The sequence below is a fragment of the Lepidochelys kempii genome, chromosome 12 (assembly GCF_965140285.1).
Source record: "Lepidochelys kempii isolate rLepKem1 chromosome 12, rLepKem1.hap1, whole genome shotgun sequence".
NCBI lineage: Eukaryota > Metazoa > Chordata > Testudines > Cheloniidae > Lepidochelys > Lepidochelys kempii.
Genome location: NC_136391.1, coordinates 23,317,542 through 23,337,848, shown reverse-complemented (window position 1 = coordinate 23,337,848; position 20,307 = coordinate 23,317,542). Strand labels below are relative to the sequence as shown.

At 40.6% G+C, this 20,307-nt stretch overlaps 1 protein-coding gene across 1 annotated transcript in view; it reads left to right on the top strand.

Moving 5' to 3' along the window:
• Window positions 1-20,307, top strand: part of LOC140896277 (neural-cadherin) — a 71,627-nt gene that overhangs the window by 17,154 nt on the left and 34,166 nt on the right. Inside the window, exons 7-15 of the mRNA XM_073307833.2 lie at window positions 298-470; window positions 1,462-1,630; window positions 2,522-2,692; window positions 4,701-4,873; window positions 7,192-7,359; window positions 8,221-8,470; window positions 8,589-8,716; window positions 17,483-17,669; window positions 18,399-18,542. Coding sequence (XP_073163934.2) covers window positions 298-470; window positions 1,462-1,630; window positions 2,522-2,692; window positions 4,701-4,873; window positions 7,192-7,359; window positions 8,221-8,470; window positions 8,589-8,716; window positions 17,483-17,669; window positions 18,399-18,542 — 1,563 coding nt within the window. The remainder of the gene's footprint in view (window positions 1-297; window positions 471-1,461; window positions 1,631-2,521; window positions 2,693-4,700; window positions 4,874-7,191; window positions 7,360-8,220; window positions 8,471-8,588; window positions 8,717-17,482; window positions 17,670-18,398; window positions 18,543-20,307) is intronic.

Below are 20,307 nucleotides of genomic sequence, written 5' to 3'. Positions count from 1 at the left end.
AATCAGTATAACCTCACCCCTACTTGCACCCCTGGTGGTCCAAATCCATTTAAGTCAATGCGAGACTTTCTGTTGATATCAGTGGGTTTGGATCAAGCCACTCGCATGAATGATATTAAATTAGATTAAGAATGTGTGTACATGTAGTTACACCTGTTTAACTAAAATCAGACCTTTAGTTACTTTTTGTGTAAATCAGTCATAAGTGGTGGTTAGTGCTAGTGGTGGGGGGATAATAATTATCAATTGGTGAAAAACAAGAAAGACAAACAAAATCTATTGTTACTGATCTTCCAGGATTAATCCGACTTCGCTTGGGCCCACTTCCTAAGCTTCAGGGGACAGAGTACATCCTTAATGTCACAGCTACTGATGATAATGCCTCTGGTGGGCCTCACTCTCTCACTAGTACAGCACTGGTCATCGTGGGAATTGATGATGTCAACAATAACAAACCTATATTTCAGAAGGTAAATACATTAGGTCATGTGTGTTATAACTTCAGAGGATAAGGTTTAGTGGGTTCAGTATGTCATATGTGAGGAGTTGTGTAGGCACAACTCCTAACCTTTTACTAAACAAAAATTGTCATGTATGTCAAATTAATAGTTGTTTATATGCCACAAGCCGTATCCCCAGCTCAGATAGATAATATCTTTATATACAGTAGACTTGCTATAATAATCAAATATGCTTCTATAATGTATGCAGACTTCTTCCTTAATTGATTGGGAATTTGAGTCCAGATTTATGTTGAAGGACAGAGATTGAAAAGATTTTATGTTAAACTGTATTTTTAATTGAGTATTTACGTTTTTATTTTATTTTATTACAGTATTCATGTGTTATATCTATTGTTACATCCTTTAATATCTCTATTAAATACTGAATATAAAGAATTTAATGTAGACGTTTTGTTCCTATGAGAGACTGCAGTATAAATTGACATTGCTTTTTCAGCAATGCTGATTAACTTTAAAGTTTTCTTTGCTAAAACATTATGAGCCTGGTACTGCACCCAGATATATGGGTGGACACCATTGCATATTTTGCATTGTGAGCTACTCATTAAGGATCAGGTGCAGTTAGTCTTCACCTATTCTTGGCAAAGCAATCTTGTATTGAAAGCTTTTTTTTAAAAAAAAAATTGACACTGCATTGCATTTAAATTGCAGCAGGGTGCACATTCTATATAAGGCATTAATTATCAGAGAAAAAGACACTTAAAATTAGAAGCATATGTGACAGCAACAACTTTGTGTAAATATTTTGCTTGCTTGCAAGAAATAGGACCACTAAGCATCTCCATACAGCTTAAAAATCACAAAGTAAAAAGTGAAGTTATGGATTATTCAAGATATATTCAGGAACAATAAATGTACATATCTCAGAACGTCTGAATAGTTTATTTATATTAATTTAAGTAAAACGGCATGTGAAATGTTTGAGTATTTTCCCTAGTGTCAATATTATCGGGAACATGCTTCTGTGTTGGAGAACCAGCCTTCGGGAACATTTGTACTGCAGGTTGAGGCAACTGATGCTGATGAAGGAGCCAATGGTAGAGTGAAATATGGCATGATGCGTAGAGATGGTGCCTTACCAGCATTCAGTATTCATCCTGATACAGGTAAAACAAATCACAGAACCTTTTGGCCTACAGTCTGATCTTATTTACACTTGTGTAAATCAAGAGTAACTCTGCTGAAGTCAGTTACACAGTGTGATACTGGTTTGAGTAACATGAGACTCAAGCCATTTGTTATATTGAAATAAAATATAAATATAGTGTGAACAAATCTTTCTCTGCTTTTAATTCGATAACTCTTCTGAACTTAACTGGAATTTATGTTATCTTTGAAGTATAGAAGTACTTCTTCAGTGTGATATGTTTATTTTTAATTAGTAAATAGATTTTAATTTTTTTTAATGTGCATTATGTGAAAATCAATTTATAAAATATGAATGACATATCCAAAGGACAGTTTCAAAAGTCTCTTTCAAAGAACAAAGAACTTCTAGAAACACCACCTCCCCCCCAATTTTCAGTATTTTGTAGCAGAAAACATACTTAGCAAATTCACATTTTCCCGCATGTAAATCCAGGTTGGGATTCCAGTGGTGCAAAACATACAAAACGTGACAGATTCTGCAAAGACTTAAATATTGGATTCCTTTTGCACAACCTATTAATATAAGTTCCTCCCATTCAGAATTGTCTTGGTGGTTACATGCATTTTTCTAAATTAGGGCCCCGATCTCACGAAGACTTAGGTGTGCAAACTTAGGTAAATGAGTCGTGCTACTGAAGTTCTTAAGACTTTGCAGGATTGGGGTGTGTAATTCATCATGCAATTTACACCAATTCACTGATGAATTTTTAGCCCATTACGTTGTAGCTCAAAATGTTCTTTTCTTCCACTTGACAGTCAAAAACAAAAAAGAGTTCCAAATGGCTTCAAAGAAAAAAAAAAGTCTTTAGTGAAATACATAGTATTAAAACTCTTTAATCTGTTTTCAGGGGTCCTGACAACTCTTCAGAGATTTGATCGAGAAAACCAAAGGGAATATCCTATTACTGTGACAGCAACAGACCAGGCTGCAGAACCTCTCATTGGAATCTGTCAGATGAATGTTGTCATCCTGGACCAAAATGACAATGATCCTAGATTTGAAAACACCCGCTATGAATGTAATTGAGAGTCATTGGATAGAGTTTCAGTACCCTGAGCGTGAGCTTACCTGATGTCTAAGATTTTTGTTTTGGTTTCCCTCACCCTTCCTACACCTACTCTTGTGTATTATTGGCAAAATTACTGTGCAACTACAGTCAGACTGGTGCGTTTAACATTATACAGTGCACGTGGTGGCATCAGACACAATCTTGACCCAGAGTCCTTCCTGAGTATTGTCATGTGGCAAAATCCTGCAAACGCATACATGTATCAGTAACTCAGCTGTGTAGTCCAAGCGTCTATAGACTACTCAGGTCTGTAAAGTTAATAATGTGCATATTACATTGCAAGGTCAGACCTTACTATTACTTGATGTTGTTTTCCAGTTAACATGTTTTGGTTTTGGTAGCATGCTTCATTTTTACCATTTGAGTTTCATCCATTTAAGTTTCCTTAGGGTTTTTAATTTTTGTTGTTGTTGTTCATTTTGTTCATGGTTCCTATTAATTTGTTCATTAATTTGTTCATGATGTTGTTAAAAAAAAATAACAATTTTTTGGGAAAAAGACATTTTGCAGCTAATTAGTGATTAAAGATATTGTCAGTTTGAAAACTGGCTACTGTATATGTGCAGGAGCATTTTCAATAACTTTTTAAAAAAATGCATATCCATTTTAGCATAAGATACATACTGCAGATTGGCATGAAAATTTACAAAATATAGAGTCAAAAATCTATGTAATTTGCATGCATAATTGTCAGTGCCATAAAGAAAATTCTATGAACCTTTGGAGAAGATCTCCAAATATTGCTTATGTTTTAGTGTATTGAATCAATAGATCATAATGTTGTGGTCTAGTGAATAAATAATGCATATTTTAAAAATAATCTAAAGCCATAATTATAAGATAATGCTTCAGTCTATCAGATTTAAGCATTGTATAATTATTAGATATTAAATACTGCATTAAATTCACAAAGCAAAGACATTTGGAGGTATGTCTGAAACCATATCTCTGATCCACCACTTTGCTAAGTGTTGCAGGTTTTTCAAACAGTGTTTGATTTTACCCACAGTACTATATTATTGGGGTCTTTTCTCGCCAACTAGAAAAAATAACTCTCATTAAGATTAATAGGAATTATGTGGTACTTTCCTGAAAGACTGGAGTCCTGTTTATGCTGGAAAATAAAGACACAATAGGTTTCAGACTTAACTCAGGATTTTCACGGATTTTAAATTTGGCAGATCCTTTTGTGCTCACAGGGTTTCACACCCTTTTGAGTTAATTGTCTTTCTGCCTGATTGACAATTCAAATGCAGTTTTTATTTGCAAATTTAGGAGGCCACTTTGAAAATTTAGTCCATAATTTTTTTCTGGTTTCATACAGCCAATTACGATACCATTTAAATATATGTACAGTATCATTCATTCATACATAATATGTATTCAATCACAATAAAAAAAAGTGTAGGAAGGTTTTAAAGAAAATCAACTGAGTTTCTCAGAAGAATAGAGTTCCAGACATCTTTGGTAGCACAAGTTAAAATGTGATCCCCAGCTCTTCCTTTTGTGGGGAAGGAGGGGGGTTCTCAGTGCCATGTATTTTTAAAATTATTAAAAGAAAACAAACCAAATTATCAAAGTTGATAACTGAGAGAAACAACAGTTAAGTAGTTTACTAATTGTTCCCCTAAGTCTAATCTCATGAATAGCAATCATCAATACTTCCCATGTTTTGATTTGATGTTCTCTAAACTAGTCGCATGATAAACAATTAGTTAACAATTCCATGTACTTAATTGTTGTTTCTCCCCATTATCAAATTTGATAATTTGATTTCCCCACAATCAATAGCAGCTCTTCAGAACACCCAATTTGATTCCTATGGTATAGCTACAAAGTGGATAAAGTGTAACTCTCATTTGTTTTTCCTTTAGTATTTTTTAATGTTTCTTAAAGAACTGCTCATATTGCTCCACTGAGTTAAGGGTTAGTTTCAAATCTGCTTTCCTTCTGCCAGATTTCCTGAGAGAAGACACAAAAATTGGGACTAGTTTTCTTCGTGTTGCAGCCCATGATGATGATTATGGTTCAAATGCTGCGATAACGTTCTCCATAGCAAATGAAGAACCAGCATATTTCCAAGTGAATCCTAGTACAGGATGGGTGTATGTCAACCAACCCATACCTCAGGTACAGTGCGCACTTCCCTGTGAGCCTGGCTAGCTCTGCAGCCTGGAGGGAATGGACAGGGTCAAGGCTATGTCCACACCTCCACCCTGACCCTCCTAATTTAGAGAACAGTAAGAATAAAATTGTACCTGCGTTCTATACAGAGCTACAAATTTGTGAGAGAGGCGCCTGTGCCTTTCCTCTTCTTTGCTCACTCATGCAAGGGGTCTGAACTTCTTTTGTTGCTATTGTGAACTCCCTACTGTAATGTGCCTTATACACTCTGCGGTATATACTCAGTTGTCTCTCATGGATATTCCATCTGGAAGATGAAAGCACTGTGAACAAAATTTTCAAACCTGGATGCCTAAAATTTGGTACTTTAACCCATGTTTAAGCACCTAAATAAAAAGCCCTAACTCCTGTCAAAGTAAAAAAAAAAAGAAGAGGGTTTAGATGCCCAACTTTGAAAATATTGGCTATTTCTTTTAAATTTAACTGTTGTGAGACTGACACACAGAGTTTGGATGCTGGTACATTTCATTTATTTTTATTTTCTTATTGTTTCCGAGTGCCCCACAGGTCTCAATAGTAGAGCTGCATGGGCTAGGTGTGCCTCACAGGAACGCCAGAGATTTTTTTAGGACACATGCTTATGAAACATGCCAAGCAATTAGCTGGGGCAAGCAGCAGAACTTTCCTACCTCCTTGCATCTGGGTCCCATGGCTGAGTGGGAGCTGAGTTTACATCACTGTGAAATGCACATTAAAGGAGAACCTCTTCTTGATAATGTTTAAACTTCTTTTTGGGGAAGAAATGAATTGTGTTTTGAATGTATCAAATTGTACAGCACAACTTGGAATTACATGGTTGATCTTTTTCTAATGTACAGTGGGGGATTATTAGATTAATTAAGTCATTGCTGCCATTTGACTCTACTTTCTTGACAGGACTGTCAAGATATAATACTACCCAACGATTGTACGAACAGTCGTATCCTTTCTTTCTTTCTTTCTTTCTTTCTTTCTTTCTTTCTTTCTTTCTTTCTTTCTTTCTTTCTTTCTTTCTTTCTTTCTATGCAGTCTGTGGGCCAAATTATCCCTCTTCTGAGGCAGTAATGCTCTGGGCAGTGGGGAGACGGTGCAGCACCTGAGTGGTATTGCTGATCTGGTGGCATATGGGCAGTTCAGTATCTTGGTTCTAACATCACCTCACTTAGAGATGCCCCTTCTGGAGCCATTATTGCTGACAGCTGGGCAAATGGACCCCCTTGCACTCCCCAATATCTGCAGCCAATGGGGAAGGGCTCCTGTGTTGCAAAGCATACCTGTGTTAGAGAAGCCATAGTTTTTCCTTAGATGTTTTGACTATCTATTCAATTCACATAGTTCTGTGCTAATATGCCTAGCAAGATGACAATTATGTCCTGCTCAGTAGTAACTATCAGTAGGACTTCTGCCTCAAATTGTTTGTTTTATTTTTTAAAATGTAAATTGTTATAATAGTCTGACATCTTTAGTCTTTCTTGAAAGTAACTAAAATAGTTATAAGGGCTAGAAACGAATTTTTACTTTCCGGGTTAAGTAGCTCAGGTGTATAGATTATAGTCACAGCAGAACTCAAAGAAGGGGGAAAGTAGTGGTTTGATGAAGACTCCAGAGGACCAGGTCCTCACAGGATGTAAATCAGCATAGCTACATTGATTTACAACAGCAGAGGATATGGCCTTTCTCTTAAATGAATGAGTTCTGATAAGCATAGAGCTATTGCTGCTGTGGTTATGTCAAAAGAGGACTCTTACTGTGCATCAGTGGAAGATGAAAGAAATGGGGAACCAAACTGGTCCATTATGCCTCAGCGTGATGTCTGGTGGGTTGTAGATGTGAAAAGATGTTGATAATAGCTTTGCAAATATTTACATTCACAGAAACGTGTGTGTGTGTATAAAAGTATATACTCAGTATGTACAGTTTTGTGCATGTACACACATGCTACAGTGCATTAACTATACAGGTACTGTGTGGATACCGTGTACTTGTATGGTGTTTTCTGCAAAGAAACAATTTTTTAAAAAGGCTCATTGTTCAATGAGTCTTATACTGTCGTACTAAGATTTCTAAGGCTTACATTTTTGAAGGGGAAATAATTAGCAAACTTAGGGTGAACGGATGTCCCGTTTTCATAGGGACAGTCCCATTTTTGGGGACTTTTTCTTATATAGGCGCCTATTACCCCCCACCCCATCCCGTTTTTTCATAGTTGCTATCTGGTCACCCGAAACAAACTCAAACTCTGATCAGAAAACCCAGTAATGAAATAACATATTTTTTTCACTCAGAGATCATTTACAACTCAAGAGATTATTGCCACAGATGGAGGAAACAGGAGCAGTAAGGTTGAGCTAGCTGTAACAATTACCAGTGCAAAAAATCAGCCCCCACTGTGGGAAAGAGACAGTTATGAAGTTGTCATTCCAGAGAATACCACACGAGATACATCCATTGTGGTAAGTTGTTTTTATAGATTGTGCAATACCAGGAAATGCATCTTTGGTTAAAAATTGTTAATAGTTTTTATAATCCTAAAGAGTGAAATGTCTACTGATCTGCTGTCACTTTCATTTCTGAGAATGTTTAAAATAATGGACCAGTCCTTGCTCTCATTTATATCTATGACAGGTTTCAGAGTAGCAGCCGTGTTAATCTGTATTCGCAAAAAGAAAAGGAGTACTTATTAATAAATTTGTTAGTCTCTAAGGTGCCACATGTACTCCTTTTTCTTTTATTTATATCTATGCAACCTCCACGTGACTTCCATAGATTTGGACAGATGTGAGAACAGAACTTATCTTAGTATTAGTAAATAAAAACTCCTATTTAAATGTTTATTTAAATATGAGATTCTGTCTCATCATGACTTTCTTAATTGCTCTTTTTTTTTAATTTTGTGATTTTATTAATAGGATTGTCAATATATATTCTTACATTGACAGTCTCATTCTGTTTGGTTGAACAGAACCAGAAACTAACACAACTTCGTCAAATAATTGTAAAATATGTTATATATGAAAAGTGATGAGATGTTCCCATTGTATAGGGCTTTGTCTTATACAGGCACTTATTACCCCTCACTCCTGCCCTGATTTTTTACACTTGCTATCTGGTCACCCTATATGTATAGCATAATATGTGGTGAGTGGTAATCTTTGATTGAAATTGACCTGACTGATAATACAGAGATATATTGAACAAGATTAGATTTTTACAGAGTTTTGAAGAATTTGGGGAGGAGGCTGCACATAAATAACTTGTATTAAAAAAATTCTGTCCCTACAAAACTGATTATTTGAACATTTTCAACTGCACAGACAATTAAAGCAACTTCTCCCCTGGGTGACCCTCGTGTGACCTATAATTTAGAAGATGGACTTGTTCCAGAGACCAACATGCCACTTCGTTTCTATCTGACTCCGAACAGAGAGGATGGTTCTGCTTCAATCCTAGTAGCTGAGCCATTAGATTATGAAACAACAAAGAGCTTTGTGCTGAAGGTTCGGGCCCAGAATGTCGCTGCAGTGCCTCTGGCAGCATTCACTACTGTCCATGTCAATGTAACAGGTATGTAACATGGTAACAGTCACACTATCGTACATTAGCCAAAAGACTTATTAAAAGTTGTATGAGTCTCACATACATTTAATTATAAATAATTAACTCTTCTTTTTGAATATTTTAGATGTCAATGACAATGTCCCTTTCTTTACTTCGTCAATATATGAAGCCTCAGTAATAGAGGGAGCTGATATTGGGACATTTGTTCTTCAAGTTTCTGCCACAGATCTAGACCTGGGTCAGAATGGCGAGGTAAGCAAAGAGTTGAAGAGTCCTAGATTATACCACTACTCTCAGAACAGCATTTGCCTTCCTATTAGGTATTAAGAAAGCTGGTGATGGCGAAGATTTTCAAAAGTCCCTAATAATTTTGGGCCTCCTCGAATTCTACATAAGAATCACCATACTGGGTCAGACCAAAGGTCCATCAAGCCCAGTATCCTGTCTTCTGACAGAGGCCAATGGTAGGTGCTCCAGAGGGAATGAACAGAACAGGTAATCATCAAGTGATCCATCCCCTATTGCCCATTCCCAGCTTCTGGCAAACAGAGGCTAGGGACATCATCCCTGCACTCCTGGCTAATAGCCATTGATGGACCTATCCTCAATGAATTTATCTAGTTCTTTTTTGAATCCTGTTATAGTCTTGGCCTTCACAATATCCTCTGGCAAGGAGTTCCACATGTTGACTGTGCATTATGTTAAAAAAAACTTCCTTTTGTTTGTTTTAAACCTGCTGCCTATTAATTTCATTTGGTGACCCCTAGTTCTTGTGTTATGGAAAGGAGTAAACAACACTTCCTTATTTACTTTCTCCACACTAGTCATGATTTTATAGACCGCTATCATATCCCCCCTTAGTTGTCTCTTTTCCAAGCTGGAAAGTCCCAGTCTTATTAATCACACCTCATTTGGAAGCCATTCCATACTCCTAATAATTTTTGTTGCCCTTTTCTGAACCTTGTCCAATTCTGATATATCTTTTTCGAGATGGGGCAACCACATCCATACGCAGCATTCAAGATGTGGGTGTACCATGGATTTATATAGAGTCAATATGATATTTTCTGTCTTTTTATCTATCCCTTTCTTAATGATTCCCAACATTCTGTTCACTTTTTTGACTGCTGCTGCACATTGAGTGGATGTTTTCAGAGAAAAATTTCACAATGACTCCAAGATCCTTTTCTTGAGTAGTAACAGCTAATTTAGACCCCATCATTTTATATGTACTTTATGGGATTATGTTTTCCAATGTGCATTACTTTGCATTTATCAACATTGAATTTCATCTTCCATTTTGTTGCCCAGTGACCCAGTTTTGTGAGATCCTTTTGTAGTTCTTCTCAGTCTGCCTGGGACTTAACTATCTTGAGTAGTTTTGTATCATCTGCAAATTTTGCCGCCTCACCGTTTACACCTTTTTCCATATCATTTATGAATATGTTGAATAAGACTGATCCCAGTACAGACCCCCTCGGGGACATCACTATTTACCTCTCTCCATTCTGAAAACTGACCATTTATTCCTACCTGTTGTTTCCTATCTTTTAACCAGTTACCAATCCATGAGAGGACCTTCCCTCTTATCCCATGACAGCTTACTTTGCTTAAGAGCCTTTGGTGAGGGACCTTGTCAAAGGCTTTCTGAAAATCTAAGTATACTATATCCACTGGATCCCCCTTGTCCACATGCTTGTTGACCCCCTCAAAGAATTCTAGTAGATTGGTGAGGCATGATTTCCCTTTACAAAAACCATGTTGACTCTTCCCCAACAAATTATGTTCATCTTTGTGTCTGACAATTTTGTTCTTTACTATAGTTTCAACCAGTGTGCCTGGTACTGAAGTCAGGCTTACTGGCCTGTAATTGCCAGGATCACCTTTGGAGCCCTTTTTAAAAATTGGTGTCCAAATTAGCTATCCTCCAGTCATTTGGTACAGAAGCTGATTTAAATGATAGGTTACAAACTACAGTTAGGGTATGTCTACACTACGAAATTAGGTCGAATTTATAGAAGTCGGTTTTTTTGAAATCGGTTTTATATATTCGAGTGTGTGTGTCCCCACAGAAAATGCTCTAAGTGCATTAAGTGCATTAACTCGGCGGAGCGCTTCCACAGTACCGAGGCAAGCGTCGACTTCCGGAGCGTTGCACTGTGGGTAGCTATCCCACAGTTCCTGCAGTCTCCGCTGCCCATTGGAATTCTGGGTTGATATCCCAATGCCTGATGGGGCTAAAACATTGTCGCGGGTGGTTCTGGGTACATATCGTCAGGCCCCCGTTCCCACCCTCCCTCCCCCCGTGAAAGCAAGGGCAGACAATCATTTCGCGCCTTTTTTCCTGAGTTACCTGTGCAGACGCCATACCACGGCAAGCATGGAGCCAGCTCAGGTAACCGTCACCCTATGTCTCCTGGGTGCTGGCAGACGCGGTACGGCTTTGCTGCACAGTAGCAGCAACCCATTGCCTTCTGGCAGCAGATGGTGCAATACGATTGGTAGTCGTCCTCGTCGTGTCCGAGGTGCTCCTGGCCACGTCGGCTGGGAGCGCCTGGGCAGACATGGGCGCAGGGACTAAATTTGGAGTGACTTGACCAGGTCATTCTCTTTAGTCCTGCAGTCCTATTGAACCGTCTTATGGTGAGCGGGCAGGCGATACGGACTGCTAGCAGTCGTACTGTACCATCTTCTGCCAGGCAGGCAAGAGATGAGGATTGCTAGCAGTCGTACTGTACCATCTTCTGCCAAGCAGCCATGAGATGTGGATGGCATGCAGTCCTTCTGCACCGTCTGCTGCCAGCCAAAGATGTAAAGGATAGATGGAGTGGGTCAGAACAAGAAATAGACCAGATTTCTTTTGTACTCATTTTCCTCCTCCCCTGTCTAGATCACACTGCAGTCAGTCACAGAGAAGGCGCAGCGAGGTTAATCTAGCCATGTATCAATCAGAGGCCAGGCTAACCTCCTTGTTCCAATAACAACGATAACTTTGGTGCACCATTTCTTATTGGAACCCTCCGTGCAGTCCTGCCTGAAATACTTCTTGATGTACAGGCACACCCTTTGTTGATATTAGCTCCCTGAAGCCAACCCTGTAAGCCGTGTCGTCAGTCGCCCCTCCCTCCGTCAGAGCAACGGCAGACAATCGTTCCGCACCTTTTTTCTGTGCGGACGCCATACCAAGGCAAGCATGGAGGCTGCTGAGCTCATTTTGGCAATTAGGAGCACATCAACCACCACACGCATTATCCAGCAGTATATGCAGCACCAGAACATGGCAACGCGATACCGGGCGAGGAGGCGACGTCAGCGCGGTCCCGTGAGTGATCAGGACATGGACACAGATTTCTCTGAAAGCATGGGCCCTGCCAATGCATGCATCATGGTGCTAATGGGGCAGGTTCATGCTGTGGAACGCCGATTCTGGGCTCGGGAAACAAGCACAGACTGGTGGGACCGCATAGTGTTGCAGGTCTGGGACGATTCCCAGTGGCTGCGAAACTTTCGCATGCGTAAGGGCACTTTCATGGAACTTTGTGACTTGCTTTCCCCTGCCCTGAAGCGCATGAATACCAGGATGAGAGCAGCCCTCACAGTTGAGAAGCGAGTGGCGATAGCCCTGTGGAAGCTTGCAACGCCAGACAGCTACCGGTCAGTTGGGAATCAATTTGGAGTGGGCAAATCTACTGTGGGGGCTGCTGTGATGCAAGTAGCTCACGCAATCAAAGATCTGCTGATATCAAGGGTAGTGACCCTGGGAAATGTGCAGGTCATAGTGGATGGCTTTGCTGCAATGGGATTCCCTAACTGTGGTGGGGCTATAGACGGAACCCATATCCCTATCTTGGCACCGGAGCACCAAGCCGCCGAGTACATAAACCGCAAGGGGTACTTTTCAATAGTGCTGCAAGCTCTGGTGGATCACAAGGGACGTTTCACCAACATCAACGTGGGATGGCCGGGAAAGGTGCATGACGCTCGCATCTTCAGGAACTCTGGTCTGTTTCAAAAGCTGCAGGAAGGGACTTTATTCCCAGACCAGAAAATAACTGTTGGGGATGTTGAAATGCCTATATGTATCCTTGGGGACCCAGCCTACCCCTTAATGCCATGGCTCATGAAGCCGTACACAGGCAGCCTGGACAGTGGTCAGGAGCTGTTCAACTACAGGCTGAGCAAGTGCAGAATGGTGGTAGAATGTGCATTTGGACGTTTAAAGGCGCGCTGGCGCAGTTTACTGACTCGCTTAGACCTCAGCGAAACCAATATTCCCACTGTTATTACTGCTTGCTGTGTGCTCCACAATATCTGTGAGAGTAAGGGGGAGACGTTTATGGCGGGGTGGGAGGCTGAGGCAAATCGCCTAGCTGCTGGTTACGCGCAGCCAGACACCAGGGCGGTTAGAAGAGCACAGGAGGGCGCGGTACGCATCAGAGAAGCTTTGAAAACCAGTTTCATGACTGGCCAGGCTACGCTGTGAAAGTTCTGTTTGTTTCTCCTTGATGAAACCCTCCGCCCCTTGGTTCACTCTACTTCCCTGTAAGCTAACCACCCTCCCCTCCTCCCTTTAATCACCGCTTGCAGAGGCAATAAAGTCATTGCTGCTTCACAGTCATGCATTCGTTATTCATTCATCACACAAATAGGGAGATGACTACCAAGGTATCCCAGGAGGGGTGGTGGAGGAGGGAAGGAAAATGCCACACAGCACTTTAAGCACAGCACTTTAAAAGTTTACAACTTTAAAATTTATTGAATGACAGCCTTCTTTTTTTTGGGCAATCCTCTGTGGTGGAGTGGCTGGTTGGCCGGAGGCCCTCCCACCGCGTTCTTGGGCGTCTGGGTGTGGAGGCTATGGAACTTGGGGAGGAGGGCGGTTGGTTACAGAGGGGCAGCAGTGGCAGTCTGTGCTCCAGCTGCCTTTGCTGCAGCTCAACCATACACTGGAGCATTCTGGTTTGGTCCTGCAGCAGCCTCAGCATTGAATCCTGCCTCCTCTCATCACGCTGCCGCCACATTTGAGCTTCAGCCCTGTCTTCAGCCCGCCACTTACTCTCTTCAGCCCGCCACTTACTCTCTTCAGCCCTCCACCTCTCCTCCTGGTCATTTTGTGCTTTCCTGCACTCTGACATTATTTGCCTCCACGCATTCGTCTGTGCTCTGTCAGTGTGGGAGGACAGCATGAGCTCGGAGAACATTTCATCGCGAGTGCATTTTTTTTTCTTTCTAAGCTTCACTAGCCTCTGGGAAGGAGAAGATCCTGTGATCATTGAAACACATGCAGCTGGTGGAGAAAAAAAAAGGGACAGCGGTATTTAAAAAGACACATTTTATAAAACAGTCGCTACACTCTTTCAGGGTAAACCTTGCTGTTAACATTACATACATAGCACATGTGCTTTCGTTACAAGGTCGCATTTTGCCTCCTCCCACCGCGTGACTACCCCCTCAACCTTCCCCCCTCCCTGTGGCTAACAGCGGCGAACATTTCTGTTCAGCCACAGGCAAACAGCCCAGCAGGAATGGGCTATACTGAGTGTCCCTGAAGAAAAGCACCCTATTTCAACCAGGTGACCATGAATTATATCTCACTCTCCTGAGGATAACACAGAGAGATAAAGAACGGATTTTGGTTGAATGCCAGCAAACATACACTGCAATGCTTTGTTCTACAGTGATTCCCGAGTATGTGTTACTGGCCTGGAGTGATAAAGTGTCCTACCATGAAGGACGAAATAAGGCTGCCCTCCCCAGAAACCTTTTGCAAAGGCTTTAGGACTACATCTAGGAGAACCGCAAATGCCAGGGCAAAGTAATCCTTTCACATGCTTGCTTTTAAACCATGTATAGTATTTTAAAAGGTACACTCACCAGAGGTCCCTTCTCCACCTGCTGGGTCCATGAGGCAGCCTTGGGTGGGTTCGGGGGGTACTGGCTCCAGGTCTAGGGTGAGAAACAGTTCCTGGCTGTCGGGAAAACCAGTTTCTCCGCTTGCTTGCTGTGAGCTATCTACAACCTCCTCCTCCTCCTCATCTTCTTTGTCCCCAAAACCTGCTTCTGTATTGCCTCCATCTCCATTGAAGGAGTCAAACAACACGGCTGGGGTAGTGGTGGCTGAACCCCCTAAAATGGCATGCAGCTCATCATAGAAGCGGCATGTTTGGGGCTCTGACCCAGAGCGGCTGTTCGCCTCTCTGGTTTTCTGGTAGGCTTGCCTCAGCTCCTTCAGTTTCACGCGGCACTGCTTCGGGTCCCTGTTATGGCCTCTGTCCTTCATGCCCTGGGAGATTTTCACAAAGGTTTTGGCATTTCGAAAACTGGAACGGAGTTCTGATAGCACGGATTCCTCTCCCCAAACAGCGATCAGATCCCGTACCTCCCGTTCGGTCCATGCTGGAGCTCTTTTGCGATTCTGGGACTCCATCATGGTCACCTGTGCTGATGAGCTCTGCATGGTCACCTGCAGCTTGCCACGCTGGCCAAACAGGAAATGAGATTCAAAAGTTTGTGGTTCTTTTCCTGTCTACCTGGCCAGTGCATCTGAGTTGAGAGTGCTGTCCAGAGCGGTCAGAATGGAGCACTCTGGGATAGCTCCCGGAGGCCAATACCATCGAATTGTGTCCACAGTACCCCAAATTCGAGCTGGGAACGTCGATTTAAGCGCTAATCCACTTGTCAGGGGTGGAGTAAGGAAATCGATTTTAAGAGCCCTTTAAGTCGAAATAAAGGGCTTCACTGTGTGGACGGGTGCAGGTTTAAATCGATTTAACGTTGCTAAATTCGACCTAAAGTCCTAGTGTAGACCAGGGCTTAGTAGTTCTGCAATTTCACATTTGAGTTCCTTCAGAACTCTTGGGTGAATAATGTCTGGTCCTGACTTATTATGGTGACTTACTACTGTTTAGTGTATCAATTTGTTCCAAAACCTCCTCTTCTAATGACACCTCAATCTGGGACAGTTCCTCAGATTTGTCACTTAAAAAGAATGGCTCAGATTTGGGAATTTCCCTCACATCCTCAGCTGTGAAGACTGATGCAAAGAATTAATTTAGTTTCTCCGCAATGGCCTTATCGTCCTTGAGTGCTCCTTTAGTATCTCGATTGTCCAGTGGCCCCCCTGGTTGTGTAGCAGGCTTCCTGCTTCTGATGTATTTAAAAAAAAATTTGCTGTTACTTTTTGAGTCTTTGGCTAACTGTTCTTCAAATTCTTTTTTTGGCCTTCCTAATTATATATTTACAGTTCATTTGCCAGAGTTTATCCTCCTTTCTATTTTCCTCACTAGGATTTAACTTTCTACTTTTTAAAGGATGCCTTTTTGTCTCTCACTGCTTCTTTTACTTTGTTGTTTAGCCATGGTGGCACTTTTTTTGTTATCTTACTATGTTTTTTTTAATTTTAGGTATACATTTAAGTTGAGCCTCTATTACGGTGTCTTTAAAAAGTTTCCATTCAGCTTGCAGGGATTTCACTTTTGGCACTGTACCTTTTAATTTCTGTTTAACTAACCACCTCATTTTTGTGTAGTTCCCCTTTCTGAAATTAAATACTACAGTGTTGGGCTGCTGTGGTGTTAAATTTAATTATATTATGGTCACTATTACCAAGCGGTCCAGCTATATTCATCTCTTGGACCAGATCCTGTGCTGCACTTAGGACTAAATCAAGAATTGCCCCTCCTCTGGTGGGTGTCAAGAAACTTTGTTTCTGCATCCCATCCTGAGGTGACATGCACCCAGCCAATATGGGGATAGTTGAAATCCCCATTATTGTTAAGTTTTTTACTTTTGTAGCCTCTCTAATCTCCCTGAGCATTTCACTATCACCATCCTGGTCAGGTGGTCGGTAATATATCCCTACTGCTATATTTTTATTATTAGAGCATGGAATTACTATCCACAGAGATTCTGTGGTACAGTTTGTTTCATTTAAGATTTTTACTTCATTTGATTCTGTGCCCTCTTTCACATACAGTACCACTCCCCCAGCAGCACGACCTATTCTGTCCTGATACATTTTGTACCCCGATATTACATGTCCCATTGGTTATCCTCATTCCACCAAGTTTCTGTGATGCCTATTATATCAATATCCTCATTTAATACGAGGCACTCTAGTTCACCCATTTTATTATTTAGACTTCTAGCATTTCTATATAAGCACTTTAAAAAACTTGTCACTTTTTAGCTGTCTGCCATTACATGATGTAATTGAATGGGACTCTTTTTCATGTGACAGTTTCTCATCAAATCCTACCTGTATTTTATCATCTTCCCTTCTCTCCTCTTTACTAGGACACAGAGAATCTCCATTAATAGATCCTCCCCTAAAGGATGCCTCTGTCCGAACCACGTGCTCAGTGTGAGATGCTTGAAAGGGGCCTGATTTTCAGAAAGCGTTGAGAAAATCAGCCACGTCTTTAGTGTCTCAAATTGAGCATCCAAGAAATAAAGTATCCAAAAATCCGTTGTCACTTTTGAAAATCTTGGCTTGTCCTTACAGACAAATGTTGCGCTTGGGTACCCACCAGTCAGTCAAACCCACCCATGCGTATAATGCATATCAGAATTTGGCCCATAATTTTGAATATGTTCTTAAAATTCGAATTTGCTTATGCTTTTGCTTATTTTTATTTCTTTATTTTTGTGTGTGTTACAGTAGCATCTAGAGGCTCCAGCTGAGGTTGGGGCTCATTGTACAAAGCACTTTACAAATCTGTAGTAAGAGACAATGCCTGTGCCAAAGAACTTCCAATCTAGATAGACAAGACAGATAAAGGACAGGAGAAAATAAGTATGATTATCTCCATTTTACTTATAGGCACAAGGAAGTTAAGTGATTTGCTCATGATTACACAGGGAGTCTGTAACAGAATTGGGAATTGTACCCAGATGTCTTGAGTCCTGGCCTACTGCTTTATCTACAAGACCATTTGTTCTTTCTTGAATAATTGTTCACTTGTGAGCTATCCAACAGAATGGAAGTATGGCATAATCATCTTCTTTTTAACCTTTCAGATCACTTACTTTCTGTTACATGACCGTAGTGGGGACTATACATGTTTTCGCTTAGACTCACAGACAGGGTCCATATACAGTACCTCAGTATTTGACAGAGAGAAGAAGGGGTCATATCTCTTGGAAGTAAAGTCGATAGATGGCTTTGAATCTGCTCGACCTGGAAAATATGGGCGGCCAAACTCTGGTAAGAAATGAACCAGTGTATCAAGTGTGATTTTAGCTCTCTTCCTGTAAAAGAAAACCCTTTAATCAAGTTTTAAATTGTAATTTATTTTTATCCAAGCTCACTTGTAAAAGGGTTTTTTTTATTGTTTCTCTGTGTGTCAGTTGTCTCAGAACTGGAAGAAATATTTAATATGATGACCAGGCAAGTTTTCAGTTCTGAAACTAAAGAAAATTATCACCTTAGAGTTGATGGATTTTAGAGAGTAATTCCTAACTAGCAAAACCATACCTACTACTTTTACATGGGATGCAAGCCTAGTCTGGGTAATGGCGGGGCTTCTCAAAGCATTGTGTGCTGCACTGCACTGAGTCTGGACCAGTAATGAAATGCTGAACAGAAAAGCTCAAGATTTAAAAGAAATCACATTGGTTGTGTTTAAACAAAGTGTTAAAACTGGGCTTTTGTGGCTTCAGGACAAAAAGTTATGACTTAAAACTGTACAATTGCCATATTAGGCATCAATTATTCACATGTTATCTGTTTAAACAAATTGGATGTGACATTCATTTGATATCCAAGTGCTTTTGAGTAATGTTGGTATATAAATTGTCCATAACCCTAAGGGTTTGTTTCTGTATTGTCTGCATATTCGTCTTCATTTAATGTGCAGCTAGACAGTTTAAGGAATTGTAGCTGACAGAAGTGGCACAGCTGAGTATTTTAATCTCTTGTTTCTTGTGTCTCTAGACACAGCCTACGTGCGCATTTTTATCAGCGACGTGAATGATAACAAACCTGTCTTCAGTCAGAGTGTCTATGAAGTTAATGTGGATGAAGACCAGGATGTGGGTTCTACTGTCATTACAGTCAGTGCTAATGATGAAGATGAAGGTAAAGTACTGGAATTCCCCATAGCTGCATCTAAAATATTAATGAGTTAATTTCAGCACACTAAGACATATTTAGTGGTGTTAGGAGGGAAAATGTCTATGTCTCTACATTTTAAAACTTCTTTATGTCTAAACTCACAGGGCATGAACATTACTTCATAATGGGACTGTGAGGCATCAGCTAAATAACTCTATTATGTGAGGTAATACATTAACATGGGATGTTGGTGAATAACTTCTGTGCCAGCATACACAAATTTGGTATAGATCATACCCTTTTTTAAAAGAAAGGTGGTGATAAAAATATTTTCCCAGTTAACTAGAATGATTCAGATTGAATCTCAATGAAATTAATGTGTTCTCTTTGTATTGACAGTATATCTGTTGTATTGTCTCTTGTTTGGCACACTGAGGAATAGTGTTGTCTTACATGAAATTTGACTTTATAAATGGTTTGGAGACAAAGAAATGTAGGGATCGATCATCATGAACGGTCAAGAGTTTCGAAACAATTATTGTAGAGACAAGCAAATTTGTCACATAATCAGACCCTTTTCGTGTATATATTTTATGTATTGCCATGTGTTAGGAAACCACCCATCCTACTGACTACTAAATTAGAATAAATGTGGTATTCCTCTGATCTCCAGTGTAGATTCTGTTTGCTGTGGGCATGATTTTCTGTGTGGCAAGTGGTGAATGGGATGGCTCTTAGAGTCTGTGCTTTGGTAGTAGGAGAGGAGGAGTTTGTTGGTGTAAAGGAAAGAACAGAAGTTTCACAAGACTCGACACAGACTGGAATAGTATATTTTTTATCAGTTTTGGGGATTGTGTGACACATAAGTACAGCTATTAATATGGCTATCGCTAGTAGGTTATTTCAGTAGGCTTAGTTGTACTATGATTTTACCTGATTGACTGATGCAAAGGTATTGATATGAGGCCAGATTTTCAGGACTGGCCATTTGGCAGTCAAAATCTGAAGAGGGCTGTAAAGGTGGTTTGCAGCTACCTTTCTGGATCGCTGATCATTATGCTGCTGAGCACTGTTTCTGTCCTTAATCCCAATTTCAGAAAAATATCCGTATTCAGAAATGCAGTTAAACATGTACCTAAATCCCATGGAAGAAACTGCCTGAAGTTGAGCAACTGATCTCCTGAACAAGGATGAATTTTAGCACATGCTTAAGTGCTTTCTAAAATTGGAGGCTAATCCAAGTTGCACTAGTTTTTACTGCCTCAAGGGTCTATTCTGACAGTAGAAGGTCTCTGAAATGCACGGGCACACTGGCCACATTCACCTATACTAAGGGCTGCAAGGGAGCAAGGGCAAAGCTAGCTATGCTGTACCTATGCCACTGGATGATTCCCTGACACAAGGGAAGCTCCTTAGCTGGCCATGTGCGTTGAGTTGAAGTCTGCTTCGTGGTGGTGGAGAAGCTGCCTTAGGAGGACTACGGATCTGGCCCTTTGTCTCTGGCCTCTCAGCCAAGTTAAGTAATTGAAATTGCAGGTGTGAAGTGGGGAGGGAGTAGAGTGACAATAAAATTGGAGGCAAGAAGGGGGGAACCAGAATGAAAAGGTAAAATATCTTTATTTGGACTAATCCAAGAGCCCCTATTGTGTCTGAAATTCTATAGCCTCTGTTACGTAGGAAGTAAGCCTGAATGATCATAGTCATCCCTTCTGGCCTTAAAATCTGTGGCTCTATGAACTGTGAAGCTGAGTTTGGAATAAGAACTACTTCATGAGATGTTTCTGTAATT